Source organism: Ictalurus furcatus, chromosome 9 (assembly GCF_023375685.1).
Source record: "Ictalurus furcatus strain D&B chromosome 9, Billie_1.0, whole genome shotgun sequence".
Classification (NCBI taxonomy): domain Eukaryota; kingdom Metazoa; phylum Chordata; class Actinopteri; order Siluriformes; family Ictaluridae; genus Ictalurus; species Ictalurus furcatus.
In genome coordinates this window covers 5,263,458-5,283,511 of record NC_071263.1, presented here as the reverse complement: position 1 = coordinate 5,283,511, position 20,054 = coordinate 5,263,458, and the positions used below count along the sequence as shown (strand labels likewise).

The following is a 20,054-nucleotide window of genomic DNA, read 5'->3' as shown; positions in this document are numbered from 1 at the left end:
TGGATGACATGTTTACTTGTATGCCATTTAGCAGACGCAGATTTAGTCAGGAATTCAACTGAATTCACTATCAGTAAATACATCCTGATACTGGGTCACTAGGTCAGGGACTAAAAGTACAATCAGTCTAAAAAAAACCCTGTTGGAGATGTAGTATAGTATGAAATACACATGACAACACATAATATTTTCATATACCTGTCCTTTTTCAACAATAATTGAAAAGTATAATAGATAATAATCGATTTATGATTGTTGTCTCAATTCAGTTCACTTGTTCAATTAAACATTACTAAAATCAATCAAAGTTGTGCGATTGTTGCATGTCTAACAGAAATACGACAGATGTTTAAATATCTCCAAACTGAATCGTATGTCATTGGAAAGCATTGGAAGTCGTCCATATCGCAGGTTCCCAAAACTGTTCTTGGAGTACTCCATGTCCCTGTACATTTGAGTGTTTTCTCAACTCAGTGTTAATTAACTGATTAGTTTAGTCAGGTGTGTTGGGGGAAGGGAAAACACTCAAATGTGCAGGACAGGGAGAACTACATGACCAGGGTTAGGGCCATATAGTCGACAATTCCTACATAATGTAATGATTCATATTAAAAGATTAACTGTTTTCTAGGATCCTGTTAAATTGCTGGTGTTACATTTATGGGTCATTTTCTCAAAAATGAACATTTTCCATGTGCCAAATTAATTTTCTTCACCTCATCTACATATTTCATACACACACTGGTTCAAAGTTCTGCATAACTTGTTTATTCTGATATGAGTACAGGAGTAAAGACATAAGTATTTTAAAGTTTAAGTTTCATCTAGTATTAATCCTGTGGTCAGGTCTACTTATGTTTTGTTCCATCGTTTGGTTAGTCTATAACAATGCTAAAAGTATCAAACTTTTTAGCATTAGTTTGAACTCGATTAGCTTAGCGATAGACATAATTTACTGTATTGGAAAGTTCTGTGGCTTATTTAGTTATTTAGAGGTGTAATCATACTTCAAAAAAAAAAAGGGCTGAAGCTGTTGTCCAGAGGTGACACGCAGCGATCATCAATGAAACTGGGACTATAATGTAGGGAAAATGTTATTTTAGTATGTCCTGCACTGCAATTAGACACGAGAACATGCACCAGCATAAAATACATATTTCACAACAATAAAAAATACAATACAAGTATGTATGCCTATTGCATATTGTATGTATTTGCATATTGTACATAAGATAGACTGTAGTAGCACACACTTGTATCTGGAGGATATCTAGTATATGAATGCAGTTATTAAAACAGTTTTTTTTTTTTGCTTTAATTTATCTAATTTGGTTAGTATTTCTACATGCGTAATATAATTTTAGATACCGTATATATACAGTAAGTATAATGAACCCTGTCCATTAGTGTGAAGTGACCACCAGTGATCACTGCTGACCAGATATTATTACACCAGTGGACCATTTTCAGCACAGCAGTGACATTGACATGGCAGTGGTATTTCAGTGGGTTTTGCATTAGTGTAAATGGATCAGTTCATTCCAGCACCTGGGTGCAAGCACAGAGAAGACTCTTGATGCATGACTTGCTTCTATCTGGGATGGTGGGTTAAAACTGTGCTAGAGGCTAGAGGCTCGAAGGGAACACCGTGTCTTCAGGTACAGGGACTGGTTTGTTTTTGGCTATGTAGTCAAGTATCAATGTTTTAAATCTGATGTGGATAGGTACAGGAAGCCAAGAGGGAATACGGCAATGTAAGAGAACTCAGGGAGGTTGAAAACAAGATGTGTAGCTGCATTCTGGATCAGTGGTGAGTATGTGAGTATAGGAATGAGTTTGCAGTAGTCCATTTCCGAGATGTCGAGAAGGTGACTGAATAGTCACCTGAATGGTCTCCATGCAGAGAATTTCCCAGATTCTCCTGATGTTATAAAGGAGAACCCTGACTTATTGAAATTTGTGCAATGCTGCTGGGTCTAATACAATTATTCCAGTTTCACACACACTACCATGTCAGTACCATGTACCAATGCAGTGCAGAGAATGGTCCACCATCAAAGTAATATCTGGTGGTGATACTATGGTCGTCCTTTGCCACTTAATACCAGCGTAGAAGGTGGCTGACAAACTGTGCATAGCAACAAATTAACTTGTCAGTAAACAACAAAATTACATATCTGTACCTGATAAAAAGGATAAAAGAAAGTATTAACTGTAGCTAATTAGCTGTGCACCAGTATAAAACATACAACAATAAAAACATAAAACAAAATACAACTCAAAAATATTTGTGTATTGCATATTTTAGTGGTACAAAATATTATAAGTATCAGTATCATTTCAAATCAAATCAAACCAAATTTTATCAGTCACACACAACCCTACACAGTACGACGTACAGTGAAATGCTTTTTATGACTGTCCTGTGAATTAACTTACATAGAAATATTAAAAGATTAATCTAAAAATATAGATAAAAAAGATAAAATGCAAAAAATGTATTAACTATATGTATATATATGCGGTATAAAGTGCAGATATGTGCAGTTGTATGTGCAATACAATGCTGTGCAACATCCAGCTGAGGTAGCTGCAGTGAAAAAGCTGCAATACAATACAATAAATATTTATAACTACAGGATATGCCATGTGTATTGACAGGAATGTTGGGTGTGTGGGTGTTGTGCAGAGAAATCTAAGGTCTGTATTTATATGCATGTGTATAAATAGTCCTAGGTGTTGTCCTGGTTGAGGGCCTGAATGGTCTGCGGGAAGAAGTTTCTCCTCATTCTTTGTGTTGTAATAGAGCTTTGACTGCAGTTTTCCCCAAATAGGTTATTAATTTTTTTGGTTGGAAAATTGTGCACCTGATGATAAGATAAATTAGGGTATTATCTGTATGTAAGTTACTATCTGTCACTTGATCTGAGTTTGGCTTTGATCTGAGTCTGATTATAAGTCACTTTACATTCATTGGACATTATATAGCCAAAAGTATGTGGACACCTGACCATTACACATATATGTGCGTTTTTGAACATCCCATTTCAGATTTAGTCTCCATTTGCATAAATATTATAACCTCCACTCTCCTGGGAAGGTTTTCCACTAGATTTTGGAACGTGGCTGTGGGGATTTGTGATCATTCAGCCACAAGAGCATAGTGAGGTCAGGCACTGATTTCTGGTGAGGAGGCCTGGGGCGCAGTCGGTTTTCAAATTCATCCCAAAGGAGTTCAGTGGAGTCGAGATCAGGGATCTGTGCAGGCCAACTCGAGATCTTCTGCTCCAACCTTGGCAAACCATGTTCACAGTGTCACTGTCATGTTTGAACAGGTTTGGGCCTCTTAGATTCAGGGAAGGTAAACTGTAATGCTACAGTATACAAATACATCCTATACAATTGTGGGTTTGGGTAAGAACCACATATGGGTGTGATGGTCAGGTGTCTACATACTTTTGGCCATATAGTTTTTTCCATTGATACTTGGCCATTTCACATGTTACTTTAGCACAGTGCAATACTTTTTCCTCGTGTAGGCCAAAAAATGTTTCCTCTCTCTTTCCCCACTTACTTATATTGTATACTGTATTCTTTTTGTTCAATTTAACTTGAGTAACCGCGTTATCGTCCCTGCTGAAACCTTGTCCTTGTAATTGTCCTTTACTGGTAATTTGTTGCCATGTTATGTCTAGTGGATACCACTGAGGCCCAATAATGGTAATGGTTTTAATGGTTAGCTGATGTTTTTCAATGGTAGGAAACCTTTAGAATTTCTGTGATGATTTCTATTGTTTTTTGTTGGTTTTTTTTCTTCTTTTCAGCAGGGCTGGTCAGGGTTGTGGTGGATCCGGAGCCAATCCCGGCAACACTGGGTGCAAGGTGGGAGAATTGACCCCGGATGTGATACCAGTCCATGCCAGGGCATCATGTACACACACTCACACACTAATTCACAACTAGGGTCAGTATAGCGTAGCCAATTCCTCTACCTTTGTGTTTTTGGAAGTAAACCAGAGAGCCCAGAGGAAACCCGTAGGAAAACGAGGAGAACATACAAAACTCCACACAGACAGTAACCCTTGGAGCTGTGACGTGCCAATGCACCACTCTGGCACCTTTCATTGAATTCTTAGCATTTATTTTAAACTCTTGCGTTGATGTGAGGCAGGGGCGGGGTGTTTTGAATATTCTGTTACACTTCAGGAATTTACCTGAATTGTGCCATAATGTATGTTTCGACATACTTTGCACATGATATATAATCCAGACTAAATTGGACACTGAGTGTACATTTAAAGTCCCTGCGAAGTGCCTTGATTCGTGCAGCATTATTCAACGTGTTATACACTGAAAAAGGAAGTCAGGGCAGGACATATCAAGTGGCTCCTCCCTTCTTTTTAAATAGCCAATAGCGTCTAGCTTACCCCTCAGCCTGGGGTTAAGTCGTACTTGACAGTTAAAGTCGGGTGCACACCGTGCGATTTTGAATAGTCCTTTGCGACTGTCGCTCGTCAGACTGTACGAACATGATCCCCGCTGTAAGCCACGTCACCATGTAGGATCTCAGTTGTCATTAATATCAGACTGTACAACAGTCAAGACGTGAAAAATGGATGCATTTAAGAAGACTCATACTGAGTAGGAGAAACCACACTACAGGACTCTGCCTCACTGGCAGAATTGAACTGGAGGAAAAATTTGATCGCAATGACTATTAATCAGCTGTCGGAGAAGGTGTCAAACTAGCGATCAGAGACTTTTGGCCTAGGATTAGAGGAATCTTTTAGGATTCTCAAAAATTGTCTCAGACGACCAAATCGTGGCCAAAATTGTACAGTGTGAACCTGGCTAAAGTTAGTACCATGGATTTTTGTTAATAATGTTGGGTGGGCGGGACACTTCAGATTCAAGAGAGCATGTGATTGGACAGAACATCTGATGAGAAACTGAAGTGCAGAATGATGTCATCAAAAAATGGTGGTAGAGAAAGAGAGTAAATTTTGAATGCATATATCTTCTAAATGCAAATGTTGTCATTGTTTTGGAGCACACTAGCTTATAGACAACTTTAAAGCAAATATATTCATACTAAAAGATCTCAAACTTCAATCTTGATGTCATGGGGACTTTAAATGCAGGGATGTGGATGTAGATGTCACGACAACAGCGTTATCTTGTACATTTTTAGCTCACAGGCCATTTTTTTTTTGTTGGGCTTCAATGAAATGCTAGCGGTTCATACAAATCCTATAGTTCTCTGCAGGAGTTGAGCTCTGGTGGTTCCAAGTCTTGGCGTCACCATGGAAGCGATTGGTTTGTGACATGCTGCGCCATTTTGATTCCAAACACACCACCGGGAGCGTCGTGGAAAAGATATGTGTATATATATATGTGTATATATCAACCGTGGACCGCGAATAAAACTACAAACAAGTTTCCAAGCTTGAGCGCCTCGAGTCTGGACTTAAACGCCTTGTGTGCTGCTTTACAGTCGGCGACTGCGCTTTTTGTAACGCTGCTAATTCACAGCAACGCTGGTATGTGATGCCTGAAACTGCATAGCGGTGTGTTTGTGTTTGTTCAAGTTAGGCTCGCAGCACGCAAAACACGCTGCTGAACATAATTAAGGTGAATTTTTTGTTTGTTTTAAAACCGTTGTCGGGATGAGTGCCGTAGGCTTGGCAACATAGTTAGCCAAACTCTTGCCATAAACAATGTTAAGCGGTTCCTATGTCAGTTATTTTGCTTGGTCCTGGGTAGTCTTAAAGATGACACAGTTAGCTAGCTAGCTAACTAACTAACCAGGTTACTGAGACTAGCAGGTTGAGATGGTTCACATTGAAATGTGCTAACAGTAACCCGAATACCGCAGTGCCTAGAATAAAAACTGTAGGGTTTTTTCCCTGAGCTTATCATCATATCACTGAAGCTGGCAAAGCTACAGGTTGTTTAGACATATTTACCTACGTGTATGTTTACTTATTTTGCCACCATTCAGTGGCGAAATGTCAGTGCGTTGTTGTTGTTTTTATTTTTATTTTGTTCCTTTACTTTCCCCTCAGCTGTATTTGGCCAGGGTATTGATGTATTTGGCTTTTTTCCAGCAGCCTGACTTGAGTCTGTTATGTTTTTTTTCTTTTCTACTTGTTTAGACCTCTTTCTTGGTGACCACGTTCTGAAATCTGTGCTCACACAGGCCTTGTCAAGATGCGCTTTATAAAATCTCAACACATACACAGGCTCTTACAAATAACCTCAAATAGTCTCTTAGCCTTAAGCTTGGCCTTGGACAGACTTTGACGTCGTCATCATCATCGTCAATGATGATTTATGGACTAATACCTCCGGAGTTACACGAACAACTCCTTGATCACAAGAACTACCAAAATCGAACGAATGGGATAGAAGAGCTGAAAACCATCCTGTCCGAGCTGGACTTGAAAACCGTTTCGTTTGACAGTATTGTGGAGTTCATCTACTTTTTACACAGGCTCCTGGACGACACCAACTTTAAAGTCTTGTACGGCACTTTACAGGTCCTGAACCTCCTTGTTCAAAAGCTGGACTACGATGTGGACAGATATTACAAACAGATCGCGCATGTGGCCCTCAAAACCCTGGGGGACACGCGCGCCGTTCCTCGGAACGAATACATGAACATTTTTCGGCAGCTCATGAGGATCGTAGGGCCGCAGAAAGTTCTGGACCTTGTAACGGGACACTTGAAGCACAAAAACTCGAGAGTAAGAGAGGATGTTCTGAACATCGTTATAGCTGCCGTGCTGGCGCACCCCAGGAAAGACTTCAACATCCCGCATCTGTGCTTTCTGGTCGCTCCTTATCTTGCAGACAGCAAGAAGAGGGTGCGACACGCAGCCCTGGAGCTCTTCGCTGTTTTCGATTACTGTCTTGACACGGGTAAGAAGCAGCCGATCATGAAGGCTATAGACAGGGTGGAGCTCACCGGTGACGCTGAGGGCCTTATGGCTGCCGTACAGGCACGAAGGGCCAGGCATGTCCTTCCTCGGGTATGTGCGGATGGTACGGTGGAATACGCGCTGGTTATCCCCAAACCTGGCCAACGGCGCACGCCCCAGTTCGGCTCCGGAGCCGATCTGGAGTGGATCCTTAACGGAGGCAGATCGAACAGTGCGAGGAGTCACAGGACGAACGTGAACTCGGAAGGGCTGAATGCCTACAGCAGTCTTGGTTCCCTGACTGATGAGATACCATTACAGAGGAGGATAGTGAGTGCCGGCAAGGGCAAAAACAAGCTACCCTGGGAGAGGTCGAGCCTCCCGTCTGCAGGAAATCAGGAGCCTTGCAGCGCGTCGAATGGAAAATTGTCCGACAAGGTGAGGGATTCCCACGTCTTTTAATGTTGCATGCAAAAAATGAACAATTTAGAAGAATGGTCAGCATGAGTCAGACACTTAATACAGGTGATGTTTGGTGTCCAAAGAAATAGAAACGTCATAGGAACATCAAATCGCTTCTGCTTTTTGAAGTTTATAGTTCTCTATTAGGTGTCTGGATTTATTGCGTATAAGTCCAAGTGGTTCACACACTGGTGCTTGCCCCCCTTTATCTGGCAGTTGGTGGGTCATTAAATTGTCAGTTGCAGAAATACCTGTTGTTAAAGCGCACCTATTATGGTTTTGAAATGTGCCTAATTTTGTTTTAAAGGGCTCGTACAATAGATTTACATGCATCCAAGGTCAAAAAGCACTTTAATGTGCTCATAATTTACATTTTTGCATTACCTCCCCCCCCCCCCCCCCCCCCGTCATAAACGACTCGTTAAATGATCCATTCTAAAGTATTCGTTCTGAACTCCTCCTTTCAGAGAGCATACTCTTCTCTGATTGGTCAGATATTCCAGTCTGTTGTGATTGGTCTAACGCTGTCAGGGTGTGTCGGAAAAGGAAACGCCCACTACCATAACGAGTTTCAGGTCCGTCTGGGGAAAAAAAATTAAACCAGAGGCGGGGCTTTTTGTTACAAATCTACATAGGTTAGTACAGTAAGTAAGTCTGGAATTACTAACGACTCGTTTCAGCTGTTCAGAATCGGTTCCTTCTTTTGGGAGTCAATAACTCAGTTTGTCGTGCGCTTTGATTTTTGAAACAAACAGCTCTTTAACACACTACATGAAAGATAATATCTGAAAAACCATAATGCACTTTAATGGATTCAGTGATTATTAGAGCGCACTTGAGTGTTCAAGTAGAGCTTTAATCAGGCATTTCATTTTGAACCTAGGAACCAAATAAAACCTGACATTACTAGCAACAGTGACAATCCACAGTAAACACAATCAAAGTTAGAATCAGTCAAATCTACCAGAATTCATCTAACCTCTTAAATGTTCAATTCATCCATCAGGCAATGCGGGAAAAAGTTTATAATAAAGTTTAATATATGACGTTTAAGACTGACTTATAATGAGCAGGATCGAAACTGAAAGGGGGCCAACAGTACTGTTTTGTTTGAACGTACAGGAAAATATGTTGATGAAATGTAAAGGCGTAGAACAATGGTCTGAATTCCCTAGCAGATATTTTTGCATGATGTATACCAAATCCATATCATTACCTTTAAGGCTAGCATATGTTGACAGGTCTGCGATATTTCAGCTCTCTGAGTCTCTGTGCAGGCTCGTGTCTGGTTGAGTGCAAATTAGATATCAAGGTTGGAAATTGTCTGCTGTTTCACGAATCATACACCTGTCTCTCCTGTTATGAGCTTTATCTGTAGACCGATCCAATTGAACGTCCAAATTAATGTCTGTCTACTGTTGATTTTGTTTTTATGGGCATAGGATTTTTTTAATGATGCGTCATTGGCTGCTTGGGTGATATTTTATTTTTAAAAATTTCTGTCAGAATATTGTCTAATTAGGATAGTGGCCTAATCAAAGGTGTGTGTGTGACGCGTCAGCTGGAGGTGACCCGTTGGCCAAATGGTGGGTGTCAGATGATCCTGCTGAGTGTTTCTGCCAGGTTTAGATGTGTTGGGAGTTGAGCCTTATTTCACATTTGGCTTCCTTTAATCCGAGATGAGGTTCAGATTAAATCAAAACTTCCAAAGATATAAGAAGTGTTCTCTTAAAATGAGCAAAAATATAATTCAGTGAAAATTTCCGTACACACGTTGTTCTGTTTAGGAATAATCCATGGTAATGATTACGACTTTTGGTGGTATGTCAGTCAAATAAAATCTGGAATAATTTAAGATTAACATTACACAAAAAAAGGCCACGTCGTTTGTTTATCGAAGCGGTTTACCTCAAAAGATACTACAAAACTGAAAAAATCCCCCCAAAAGGACCCCATCGTATTTTGCATTACGTTTGTAGTACAAGTGAAATACAGAAAAAATCTGTGATGTGAGATTGTACAGTTCTCAACCAGTGAATTTTTTTTCTTATCATTTCCCCCCATAGATTCATACTGTTTCTACAACTCCACCCTTAGTTTTTTAAGGGTGCGACCATATCCGGACTTGCCCGACCGTTCAGTGTGCTGACTCATGGAATCTAGTTGCCATGTTGCCAGGATTGTTAACAGCTGCTAAGAACTAGAAAAGATTGCTCCGAAAGGGTCATCTGTCACACACCGAGAGAGACAGGAGAGACAGCGCAGTGATCTGGTTACAGGCTTCCACAACGCCACTAAAAGGCTCCGGCATATTTTGTTCACCTCGCTTGTGCTTCACGATACATGAGCCAAGCTCTAAGGGCTTTGGCAGAGGCCACGACATGGCTCATTCTCACAGTGATTGCTTTATTAGGAAGTAATAAATTACCTTTAAATTCCCCGAAGGAGACATAATCCTTAGTATTTAGTACACAAGCACGCGAGTCTAAGCCGCTTGTTTAAGGTCAAATATGCCGTGCCTGATTGTATTTAGCTTAGATTCAGGTTTTCATTTAGTATAGCATTTCATTAACATGCCTTTTAATACAATCGTCAGGAAGGATTTGTTCACTTTAATTAAAAATTATTATTATTATTTTTTTTTTTTAGTTTTCCCTGTCAGAAAGAGGGAGTTCAAAAAAGTTCCTTAAAAAGCCTTTAATTAAAAAACAAAATTATTTATTCATATCAAATCATAAGATTTTATTCACAGTTTCCTCTAATTGTCAAAGTTTATTTAATGGTAGCTCATGTATGTAAACACAGTGTAAATTGGTCATTTCTTACCCACTACCATGCTCAATTTGTCTAGATCTCTGTTATGGATTATAATTATCATTTTATAACAGTAGACTTTGTATTAAGAAATGATGTAGCAATGTTTAAATTTGACAAAATTGGATAATTGCGGCTACTGGTAACGGTAGAGAGGAAGAGCTGCTTCTTTCTTCCTGTTCTCAAGGCAGCAGTGTTGATTGAGGATCTCAGTGCTCCCTGTGATGGTGACCGGAGTCGAGTCTAATTAAGCTGTTGAACCATTGGGGAACTGTGTCTTGCTTTCCGCCTAGTGTGTTTCCACAAATCTCAGAGCAAGTGTTCCTAGTGACGGAGCGATTAATAATAGCTTGAAATTGTCAAGGAATGCCAGTTTGTTTGTATTTTAGTTCAAATACGCAAAGGTTATATTATACAATTTCCTTTAAAAGCGCCAGTAATTCTGGAGTTTATATCTGTGCAATACAATAGTCTTTTATGCATATGCAGTACCAACCTGAATATTTTTTTCCCCAGATCTTGGAGATGTTACAGTATACGGCATAAAGATTAGCACAATTGAACTACACAACAGCAATACAGTCTAAGCATATTCATAAACAAAATGTAAAAAGTATTATTTTTCTCTCTTTTAAAAATCCTGTAAGTCCTTTAAGTCACGAGGAGGGGCCTCCACGGATCGGACTTGTCTGTCCACAGATAGGATTGAGATCTGGAGAATTTGAAGTCAACACCTTTGCCACCAACTCTTTGTCATGTTGCTAAAAGCGTTTCTGAATAATTTTTGGAGTGTGTCAGGGCGCATCATCCAGCTGAAAGAGGCCACTGACATTAGGGAATACCGTAGCCATGAAGGGGTGTACTTGGTCTGCAGCAATGTTTAGGCAGGTGGTACATGTCAAAGTAACATCCACATGAATGCCAGAACCCAAAGTTTCCCAGCATAACATTGTCCAGAGCACTTCCTCTGTCAACTTGCCTTTTTCCCCATAGTGCATCCTCGTGCCACCTCTTCCCCAGGTAAGCAACGCACACGCACCTGACTGTCCACATGATGTAAAAGAAAACGTGATTCATCAGACCAGGCCACCTTCTACCATTGCTCCATGGTCCAGTTCTGATGCTCACTTGCCCATTGTAGGCTCTTACGGCGGTGTACAGGGGTCAGCATGGGCATGCTGACTGGTCTGTGGGTACGCAGCCCCATACGCAGCAAGCTGTGATGCACTGTGTGGCACCTATCTGGCACCTTTCTATCATAGCCAGCGTTAACTTTTTCCGCTATTTGTGCTCTTAGTAGGAGCCTTGGGCTGTTGCCAGTTCACCATTTGTCCTTCCTACGAATCACTGCATACCGGGAACACCCCACAAGACATGCCGTTTTAAAGATGCTCTGACCCAGTCGTCTAGCCATCACAATTTGGCCCTTGTCAGAGTCGCTCAGATCCTTATACTTGCCCATTTTTCTTGCCTCCAACACACAAACATGGAGAACTGACTGTTCACGTGCTGCCTAATAAATCCCACCCCTTGACCGGTGCCATTGTAACGAGATAATCGATGTTATTCACCTCAGCTGTCAGTGGGTTTTAATGTTATGGCTGATTGGTGTGTGTCTATAATGTAAATAATTAATTTATCAGCTGTTAAGCACTTCAGTTTAAAGAAACTATTATATTATAGTCCATATTAATCAAGTGCATATGATGCCTAAGCCATTTCATTTCTCCTGCCTTCATGAAGGATCTGTTTATATCACTTTTGGTTTCTTGGCAACACCACTGCAGTTCTTGGTCCTCGTTGTCAGGTCGAGTGGTGAAGGAGGTTAAAAAGTCTTCTCTCTCCAGGTATTAGGCACAGAAATGTAGATAATAACCAGGTCTACACTGTAAAAAAAATTTTTTGTTCACTCACCTTAACTTATTGAGTTGTCTTTTTGCTTTGACTCAGTTAAGTTGTATTTACGTAAAACAATAAGTAATTTCAACTTAAAGTTTTGTTGACATAATTAAATAATTGACCCACCTACTCGTTTCAAGTAATGCAGACTTCCCAGGTTCAGTTGAAATACTGTTATAAAAGTAAGGTGAACTTAACTTTTTCAAGTTGTCTGTACTAAAATTCGAGTTCATTTAACTTGTGGCTTATTTTCCTAACTTACATTAGCAAGTTCAACCAAATAAATAACAACCCATTTTTCCATATGAAAGACTGTCAGTTGTTTCACTTATAAATTTACAAATGTAAACAGAACAAGTCAAACAGGTTCAAATATCCAGAGCTACAATAGCCAGTGTTTCTTTCAACTCTTTAAGCAAAAAGGTTAAAAATGTAATATTGTGGTAAGATCAATTTGAGTAAACAAAAATCTATTACAGTTGTAAAAAATAAATTAAATTACATGTATTTCTCAACAGAAAAAGCAAGCATAAATCTGTTTTTGCTTAACAAAATTACATTTCAATTGCCCAGTGTTTAAAGGTGAAAATATAAAACAAAACTGAAGTCATGCTGTTGAGGTATAGAAACTGTAACATACACACAACACAACAACACATGAACTCTCTCTTACAAGAAATGCATAACACCCATCTCTACTTCAGCAGATTATTTTTAAGTGAATGTACTCATGCACTGCAGGCATCAGCTCCAATGTTCATGAACAGCCTCTGAATGACCTCAAAGGTGTATTTGATGTTTTGGGGGTAGTTTATGTTAAGTGCATAAAGCAATTCCATCAAGTTGACAAATATATTTGGTACATCGCCAAGATTGCGTAGAAGGACAACTTCTTCGATTACAACGGTTACATCACTGCAGTCACACGGAATAGGGTCCATCACATCATCCACAACTGTAATGATTCCGACAATCATGCCCTTGATTAACTCTTCTTCAGAATCTGTGTGCTGTATTAAAAAAAAAGTGCTTTCACACATACAACCTCACAAGCTCAACAACTTAAGAACCAATCTTAACTTTACTAGTTATCGCACAAAATGTAATTAATATTTAATTAAATATTTAATTTAATATTACAAGGTGGTAAAAAATACAGTACAACTTCCTGAAATGTATCATCTCTCATGAAAATAAAACAAGGTAAACTCCATCAAAATAGTTGGAAATATCAATACATGGACTTCCATTATCTGAATATCTTCCAACATCCCTTCTTACTTTCCTCACAGATCTTTAAGAACTGAGATTGATTCTCCCGCATGTACAGTGGCAGCCCCAGCAGTACTGCAACCCTCTTCCTGTGATTTGATGCCTCAAAAGTACAAATGTTTTATATTCAAATTATGCAGGACAAGAGAAATAGCTAGAAAGGAAATGACCACAGTATTTACAAAACAAGTACACTTGAAATAAATCTACTCACATTTTTATCCAGGCCCTCCAGTATGGCACTCATTCCTGCGATGTCTGCATAGCGCCTTGAGCAGTACAAACACAGCAGCTTTGAGACATGTTTGTCAAGACCCTCATAAAAGGACTTGCTCAGGTCCATCAACAGTCTGGTGAATTCTGCTCTGATCTTCAGTCATTACAGAACATCAGATAAGCATAACACAGAAACATGTTAAACAACACTGCAAAAAAAAGTCATTTGCATTTTCACAGTGCAGGTCAAATGTCATGAGGTTCCATTCCAAAGTACTTCAGCACTGCTGTACAATGTAGCCAAGTCCATAAGGTTACACTTTACTTTAGGTAAAAGAACAAAAAATGCATGTTTAATAACTTTTTCACATTGGATATGACAAAAAAGACAGTTACTTCAGTGCCTGAAGTAATTCTATGAAGAAAAGGGAAAAAAAGTCATTCAAAAATGTAATAAACAGCAGTGTACACAAGCAAGATCAGGACCAAAGTAATAGATTCTCACCAAATCTCTTGATATATTTCATGACCAACGGTTCATATACATATTGATATTGTAAGCAAAGCTAATGAGAGAGCATTACAGTGGAAGAAGGAGCATCAGAAAATGGCAACTTATATATATATAAAGTGCAAGCATAGCCACAAATATTAACACAACCATTCAGGAGTAAAGTAACTCAGAGCAATGATGAGTTATCTTTTTCCTTTGTTGTTTTATTAACTTTAACGATATTATAGGCTATGCATTGTAGTATACGACTGTTTTCATCCACTTAAGATAGGACTTGGCCTGTAAATTTGTGTATTTGACTACTCACCAGTGTTAACGCATGCACACATCACAGAGTACGCGCCCACACAGAAAGCATGCAGGTGCCTGAGTCAGACAGTTTTTCATGAGAAGTTCGGATCATTTTACTGATTCGGATCTTTGAATCTCGTTCAGCAAAATGAATGAATCTTTTTTTGAGTCATTTCGTTCATTTCAGCAGAATAAAATTAAAATGTTACATGTTAAATTCCCCAACACATCTAGTACTTACGCAAACATTGATCATATTTGGAATAAAAAATGAACTATAGGCTAATGCAACCAAGGTCGAATTATGAGAAACAGAAATGATTAATTAATTGCTTTGCATTAGTAGTCTGTTAGTTCACCTCACCTCCCGATCCGAGTCGTTCTTCTTTTGTCACGTCACATTTGATTAGTTCACGTCTCAAGTCTTCAGGTTCGAGGCATACGTTCATCACATGACTGCCCCATATTCTGAATGAAGTAGGGATGTGAAGTGATGAATGAACGACTTGAACCAAAGACTCCAGAGGTGAACTAATCATTTCTGTTTCCGGTACAGAACCTATGGGGATGTTGCTGCGCATGGGCGTTCAAAAATGAACAGATCACTCTCAGAGACAACTCATTGTTCCCGAATCATATTAAAGATTCGTTGAAAATGAAGGAATCGTTCATGAATGACACCTCAGTACACAGTGCGTGAGCACTTAATTAAGTTCTCTCTCACAGTTTTTGCTCTTTTAACACCACGCACTTCCTGCTCTGTATTCTCGAATTCACATTAAAAAATAAATAAAATAAAATAGATAAATGAACACTGAATGCGGTGCACACACACACATATTTACATATTGTGATATGTAGCAATCAATATCTTGGAGGATAGTTTATCGTGTCCCATGTCAATTTCTTCCTCAGGCTAACCTACCCCCTGCTTTTTGCAAATCATGGAGATAAATTGTTGATATATTAAACCTGTATTAAGTGACTAGAAGAAATAATACTTAGCTAGTTTTGTTTCGTTACTTTTATAGATATTAAGCTTTAGTTCGCTGGCTAGCAACAGTATAATACGATTAGCCAAACTGTGTGGATTAGCCGCGGTTTAATTCGATGTAGAAACGACGTAAACAATACTTGTACTGTTTACTATTATAAACAATATACTATTACATAGTACATGTCGTTTTTACAAGTGATCAAATCAATATGAACAAATATTTACTTACCAAATTTGACAATGGTGGAAGATTTCAGACTTGCCCTACAACATCTATCGTCTTCTGTCTGATTCGCGCTTCATGTGAGATCTCGTGATGAATGTTCAGAACGTGACATCATTGTTGTATTGATTCAACATATGCTTTTAAGTTGAGGTAACAGATACTGTTGATAATTCAACTTACAAACTAATCTTGACAGTGAAAACTTAACATGTTAAGTTGACTGAAAAACTAAAAAAAACAATTTGTTGTGTCAACTTTAAAAATTTACTTGGGAACAACTAAAACGCAATCATTTTTTTACATTGTATGTTGCTGGCTGATAACTAAATATATTTTTTGTTGTTTTAGTCAAATCTTGAAGATCTCACTACCTCCATGAGGCTGAATCAGGAATCTTGTGTCACACAGTCTGGTAAGTCCATGTCTTCCTTGAAGTTTTCATACTGTCCATCTCTTTATTTCTTTGTCCCTCTTTTTCTTCATTAATCACTATGATGTATTGTTTAGTTTGTGCAACTGAACTTGTAATTGTTTTTATTTTTATTTTATCAGAGCCGATGATGTTTTTTTAAGTGAACACTTGCCTAAATGTTCTTCAGTCCCACTCCACTTTTTCAGCACCATAGTGTTGCCAAGTTCATTATTTTCTCCTGCTCTAGTACATATCAGCTTGTTAACACCTCTAACACATGATTACCAGCTCCTTCTTCAGTTTTGTTGAGTTGGAGCAGGGGAATGTTGTCTGCGAATGCTGTTTCTGGGTGACTGGAGGAAATTCCAGCTAAGCCTGGCAATAAACAGACTTGTAAAAATGTGGAAAAAAATGAAACTGTCTGTAAGGCGATGTTTATTTAACACTTGTGGAAGAAGTCTCGAGTGTCAGTAAGTCAGTGCCATGAGGACAGATTGCTCTACGGACAAAAAAATACAGGCAGTTGAAGGAAGACCTTTTCTTGCTGCTTTAATGTAAGTGATGGGAACAGGAACTAACTTGTTATGCTTGAAATGCTTAAAAGTAACAGTCCTTCATTAGTAGATCGAAATTTGTAACGGGTGGCAAATTGCAGTGATATAAAAGGAATGAAACATTGAAGAATGCACTGTTATTGAAAAAAAATCAACTTTGCGGTGCTACCATTAACTCTGCTTCATCTATCACACCAATCTACTGCTGATTATCTTCCTAGAACAGCACATTGCCGTCATGTTTTATTCCTTAATTATATCTTGGAATATCTTAAGTCTTGCACACATCACGTCAGTATTCATCGGTCTCTGTCATGAACAGACTGTTTCCTACTGTTTAGATTTGGTGATTGTGGGTTGGTGCATGCCAGCTCTCCCAGGGAGTTACAGTTTGGACAATTTGCATTACGATTAGTCTTATTTCCTCAAATTGAACATACACTGGGTTGTATTCAAAAGATCTGTATTCAGGCTTGTGCTCAACTGATGCTTAAATTGATTAGTTGTGGCTTTTCTTGTGTAGAACGTTCTTAAAATGCTTCTAGGGTGTTCTTTAAAACAAGCCCAAAGACATTCAGTTAATAATTCAAATTACATAAAATATAAGTAGACTAATGATATTATGCAAAGTAGTAAGTAAGTGTCCAATAAATTTGTACTAGTTGGCAAATATTGAGTTTGATTTGTCATGAATAATCCTAGTCATAAGCTTATTTTTACACGTCGGTAGTCCACTTGGGTAATGTGGAACTTTACGTAGGAGTCTTGTGCCTCAGTGGTGTATTAATAAAGACACTAAAGCACCCTGACATTGATGTCTTTGAGACCCCCAAGAACAATCCCAGATTCCCTTTGAAATAAACCAGATGTCCGAACGGAAAGTGTGCGCGTTATGTGGTGGAGAACAGACAGCAAGTGATGGCTGTCGAATTTGGGTTTACAGTCCTCGTTGGAGTATCTGGCATGGATCAAAACTAGCTCCTTTGTTTGAATACACTGCTGATCCATACGTGACAACACATTAATTCGTATCTGAAAATCCTGTCGTTGTTTGCAGCACTTGCACTTATGTAACTAAAAGGTAATGTGAACCGATTTTTTTCTCTCATACAATTTAGGATTAGCAGAACCGCTTCAGTCCCACCCGTCTGGCCGGAGGAGAGAAACCGCAGTCAGACTTCGCCGTAGCGGCAGCCTTGACTCGAACCCAGACATTTTCAAAGCAGCCAGCTCCAGCGATGCCGAGAGAGGTGACTCACTGATGTTGATTTATAATTTATTCAGTTTGTTTCGATTTCGGTTTAAGATGCCCTATGTAAAATATTGCGGCGATCACAGATAGTGTTGGAATGAAGTGATTATCCATTGGAGAGAAAAAAAAACGATAGAATTGTCAGTTATGTCTTTGCAAACGTGATTATTAAAACGATTCGTACCGTTGCAGGTGTTCCCAGGACAGGTCGTCTGCTAGGGTCCGGAAACTCCAATGTGGAGCGGACGTTTTCTCTTCCGTCCAATCCCACTCCTCCTGGCTCCTTTCTGTTGCCCTCCTACCCTCTTGCCACGCTGCCAGGGGTCCAGTTAACTCCCACGCTGTCCCGCAGAAGCCACGCTGTCTCCACGCTCTCCATGTCCAACACATGGCCCAACAATCGAGAGACGAGCCCACGGCGCAGGGAGCCCAGTCCATGGAGGAATAATAACGGTGAGGACATTATAGAAAATTCAAATTCTCACAAAACGTCCAAAATATGATATTTTTGAAGGAATATTACAGTATCAGTGTATTGCAGTAATTGCATATATCTGTTAGGGGAAACTGTTGCGCTAAAATTGCCAAACGTTAAATACTACCAATTTTAAAGTCAATACTTACATCAGCTAGACCAGCTGATGGATGAAGAAATACACGAAGAACCATAAGTGAGAAAAGAAAGGGTCCAAGTTTATTGTCCACCAACACGAGATCCACACAGTGAGACGTCCCAAATGATCTGAATCCGTTTCAGTTGGGGCTTCCCTTTTATATAGTTTATATAGTTACACATGCACGCTAAATTGGCATTAAAACTTCAGTTATACTCAGTTAACTGATAAAACCTGAACATTCAGTATTAATGTATTTTTGTGTGTAAAGTACATAAAGAACCCCTCATATAAAATCCTGTTTACTGTGAAACATGACAAATACAGAAAGGTCCAAGACAATAAAGTTAAGAAACTGGTACAGAAAAGAAAAGCAAATCGTAAAGTTGTTGCCATTCTGTCGGACAAAATGACAAATGTCATGATAAACTTTTGATAATTCTAAGGCCAGCTTTTCTTGCCCAGACATGAAGGCGCTGATGATGGAAGGCCCAGTTGATAACAACTCTCGGCTCTTTTTTCAAATCAGAAATGTCTATAAACATTTTTGATTTAACTGATGATTGCTGTGTTCTCTACAGTCAAGAATGAATGAATGAATGAATGAATGACTAAATGGATTTCCTGCCTGCTTTTTTGTTTGTTTGTTGCTCATGTTTGATCATCTGATGGATCAAGCATGATGGATGTGATCCAGTAGAAAACAATGTCTTTGAGCGCAGAGTTAGATTCACACAGTACACGCTTGTGTTTTGAGTAAGCCGACTGTCAAATCCTCAATGCAGGCGAGGCTGGCTCCACCAGACGTTCTCCAATGCACGCTTCTCGGACTAGCGTGGCGTCCTCCTCATCATTCCCTCAGGCAATGAACACAGTCAGGTCTTCTCCACCCATCTCACCCATCTCACAGCTGTCTGTGCAGGATGTGGGGAACCCGAGAGATCAACGTAGCAGGAATCTCCGCCTCGACCTGACTGTCATGAACCTGCAGGAGCCAGATGAGGAGCCAGTGGACAAGGAGGAGGTGTGTGGTCAAAATTGTATATTTATGCTCATCCAGATGGGGATAGCACAGCTATAACTTCCTGTTTATGGCAGTATTGCAAGTATTGTTGCCGCATACCCATGTTATAAGCTATAAAGACCCTTATTTTAATCATTTACTATTAATCATTTGCTCAGGTACAAATTTTGTACACTTCTATTTGACCACATCAAAGGAGAATTGGCATTGGGATTGGATTTATTGGGCTCATGGTGTTTTTTAAATATTTATTTATTTCTTTTTATTTATTTACAGATGATGAACTCACTGCGCTCCTTGCGTAACAGCGCAGCTAAGAAGCGGGCAAAGGCAAGCATGAGTGGCTCAGAGCCGGATCCAGACAGTCCGGACTCGGCCGTTAAACTCGAGCCAAACCTGGACTCATCCTCTCGGACCTCCCCGTCCGTGACAAGCCCAATGAGTGAGAGCAGCCTGTCCAGCCTTTATTCTCCTACTACTCCCACCATCAATGGCACCAAGAGCAGGTGCAAATTTATCATTTGTATTTACTTATTTGCTTGTATAGATTAGTTTTTGGAGATAGCCCTGATAAGTGAAACCTGTGA

General features: G+C 39.4%; 1 protein-coding gene across 3 annotated transcripts in view; it reads left to right on the top strand.

Moving 5' to 3' along the window:
- Positions 1-5,171: 5,171 nt before the first annotated feature.
- The window catches only part of LOC128612621 (TOG array regulator of axonemal microtubules protein 1-like), a 38,313-nt gene continuing 23,430 nt past the window's right edge, over positions 5,172-20,054 (top strand). For 2 of the 3 annotated variants that reach the window (XM_053632928.1, XM_053632926.1), the window contains exons 1-7: positions 5,172-5,631; positions 6,156-7,358; positions 15,960-16,023; positions 17,696-17,827; positions 18,022-18,282; positions 19,229-19,467; positions 19,744-19,973. In XM_053632928.1, the coding sequence (XP_053488903.1) occupies positions 6,324-7,358; positions 15,960-16,023; positions 17,696-17,827; positions 18,022-18,282; positions 19,229-19,467; positions 19,744-19,973 (1,961 nt within the window). In that variant the 5' untranslated portion in view covers positions 5,172-5,631; positions 6,156-6,323. The remainder of the gene's footprint in view (positions 5,632-6,155; positions 7,359-15,959; positions 16,024-17,695; positions 17,828-18,021; positions 18,283-19,228; positions 19,468-19,743; positions 19,974-20,054) is intronic. The other variant, XM_053632927.1, reaches the window with a different exon arrangement.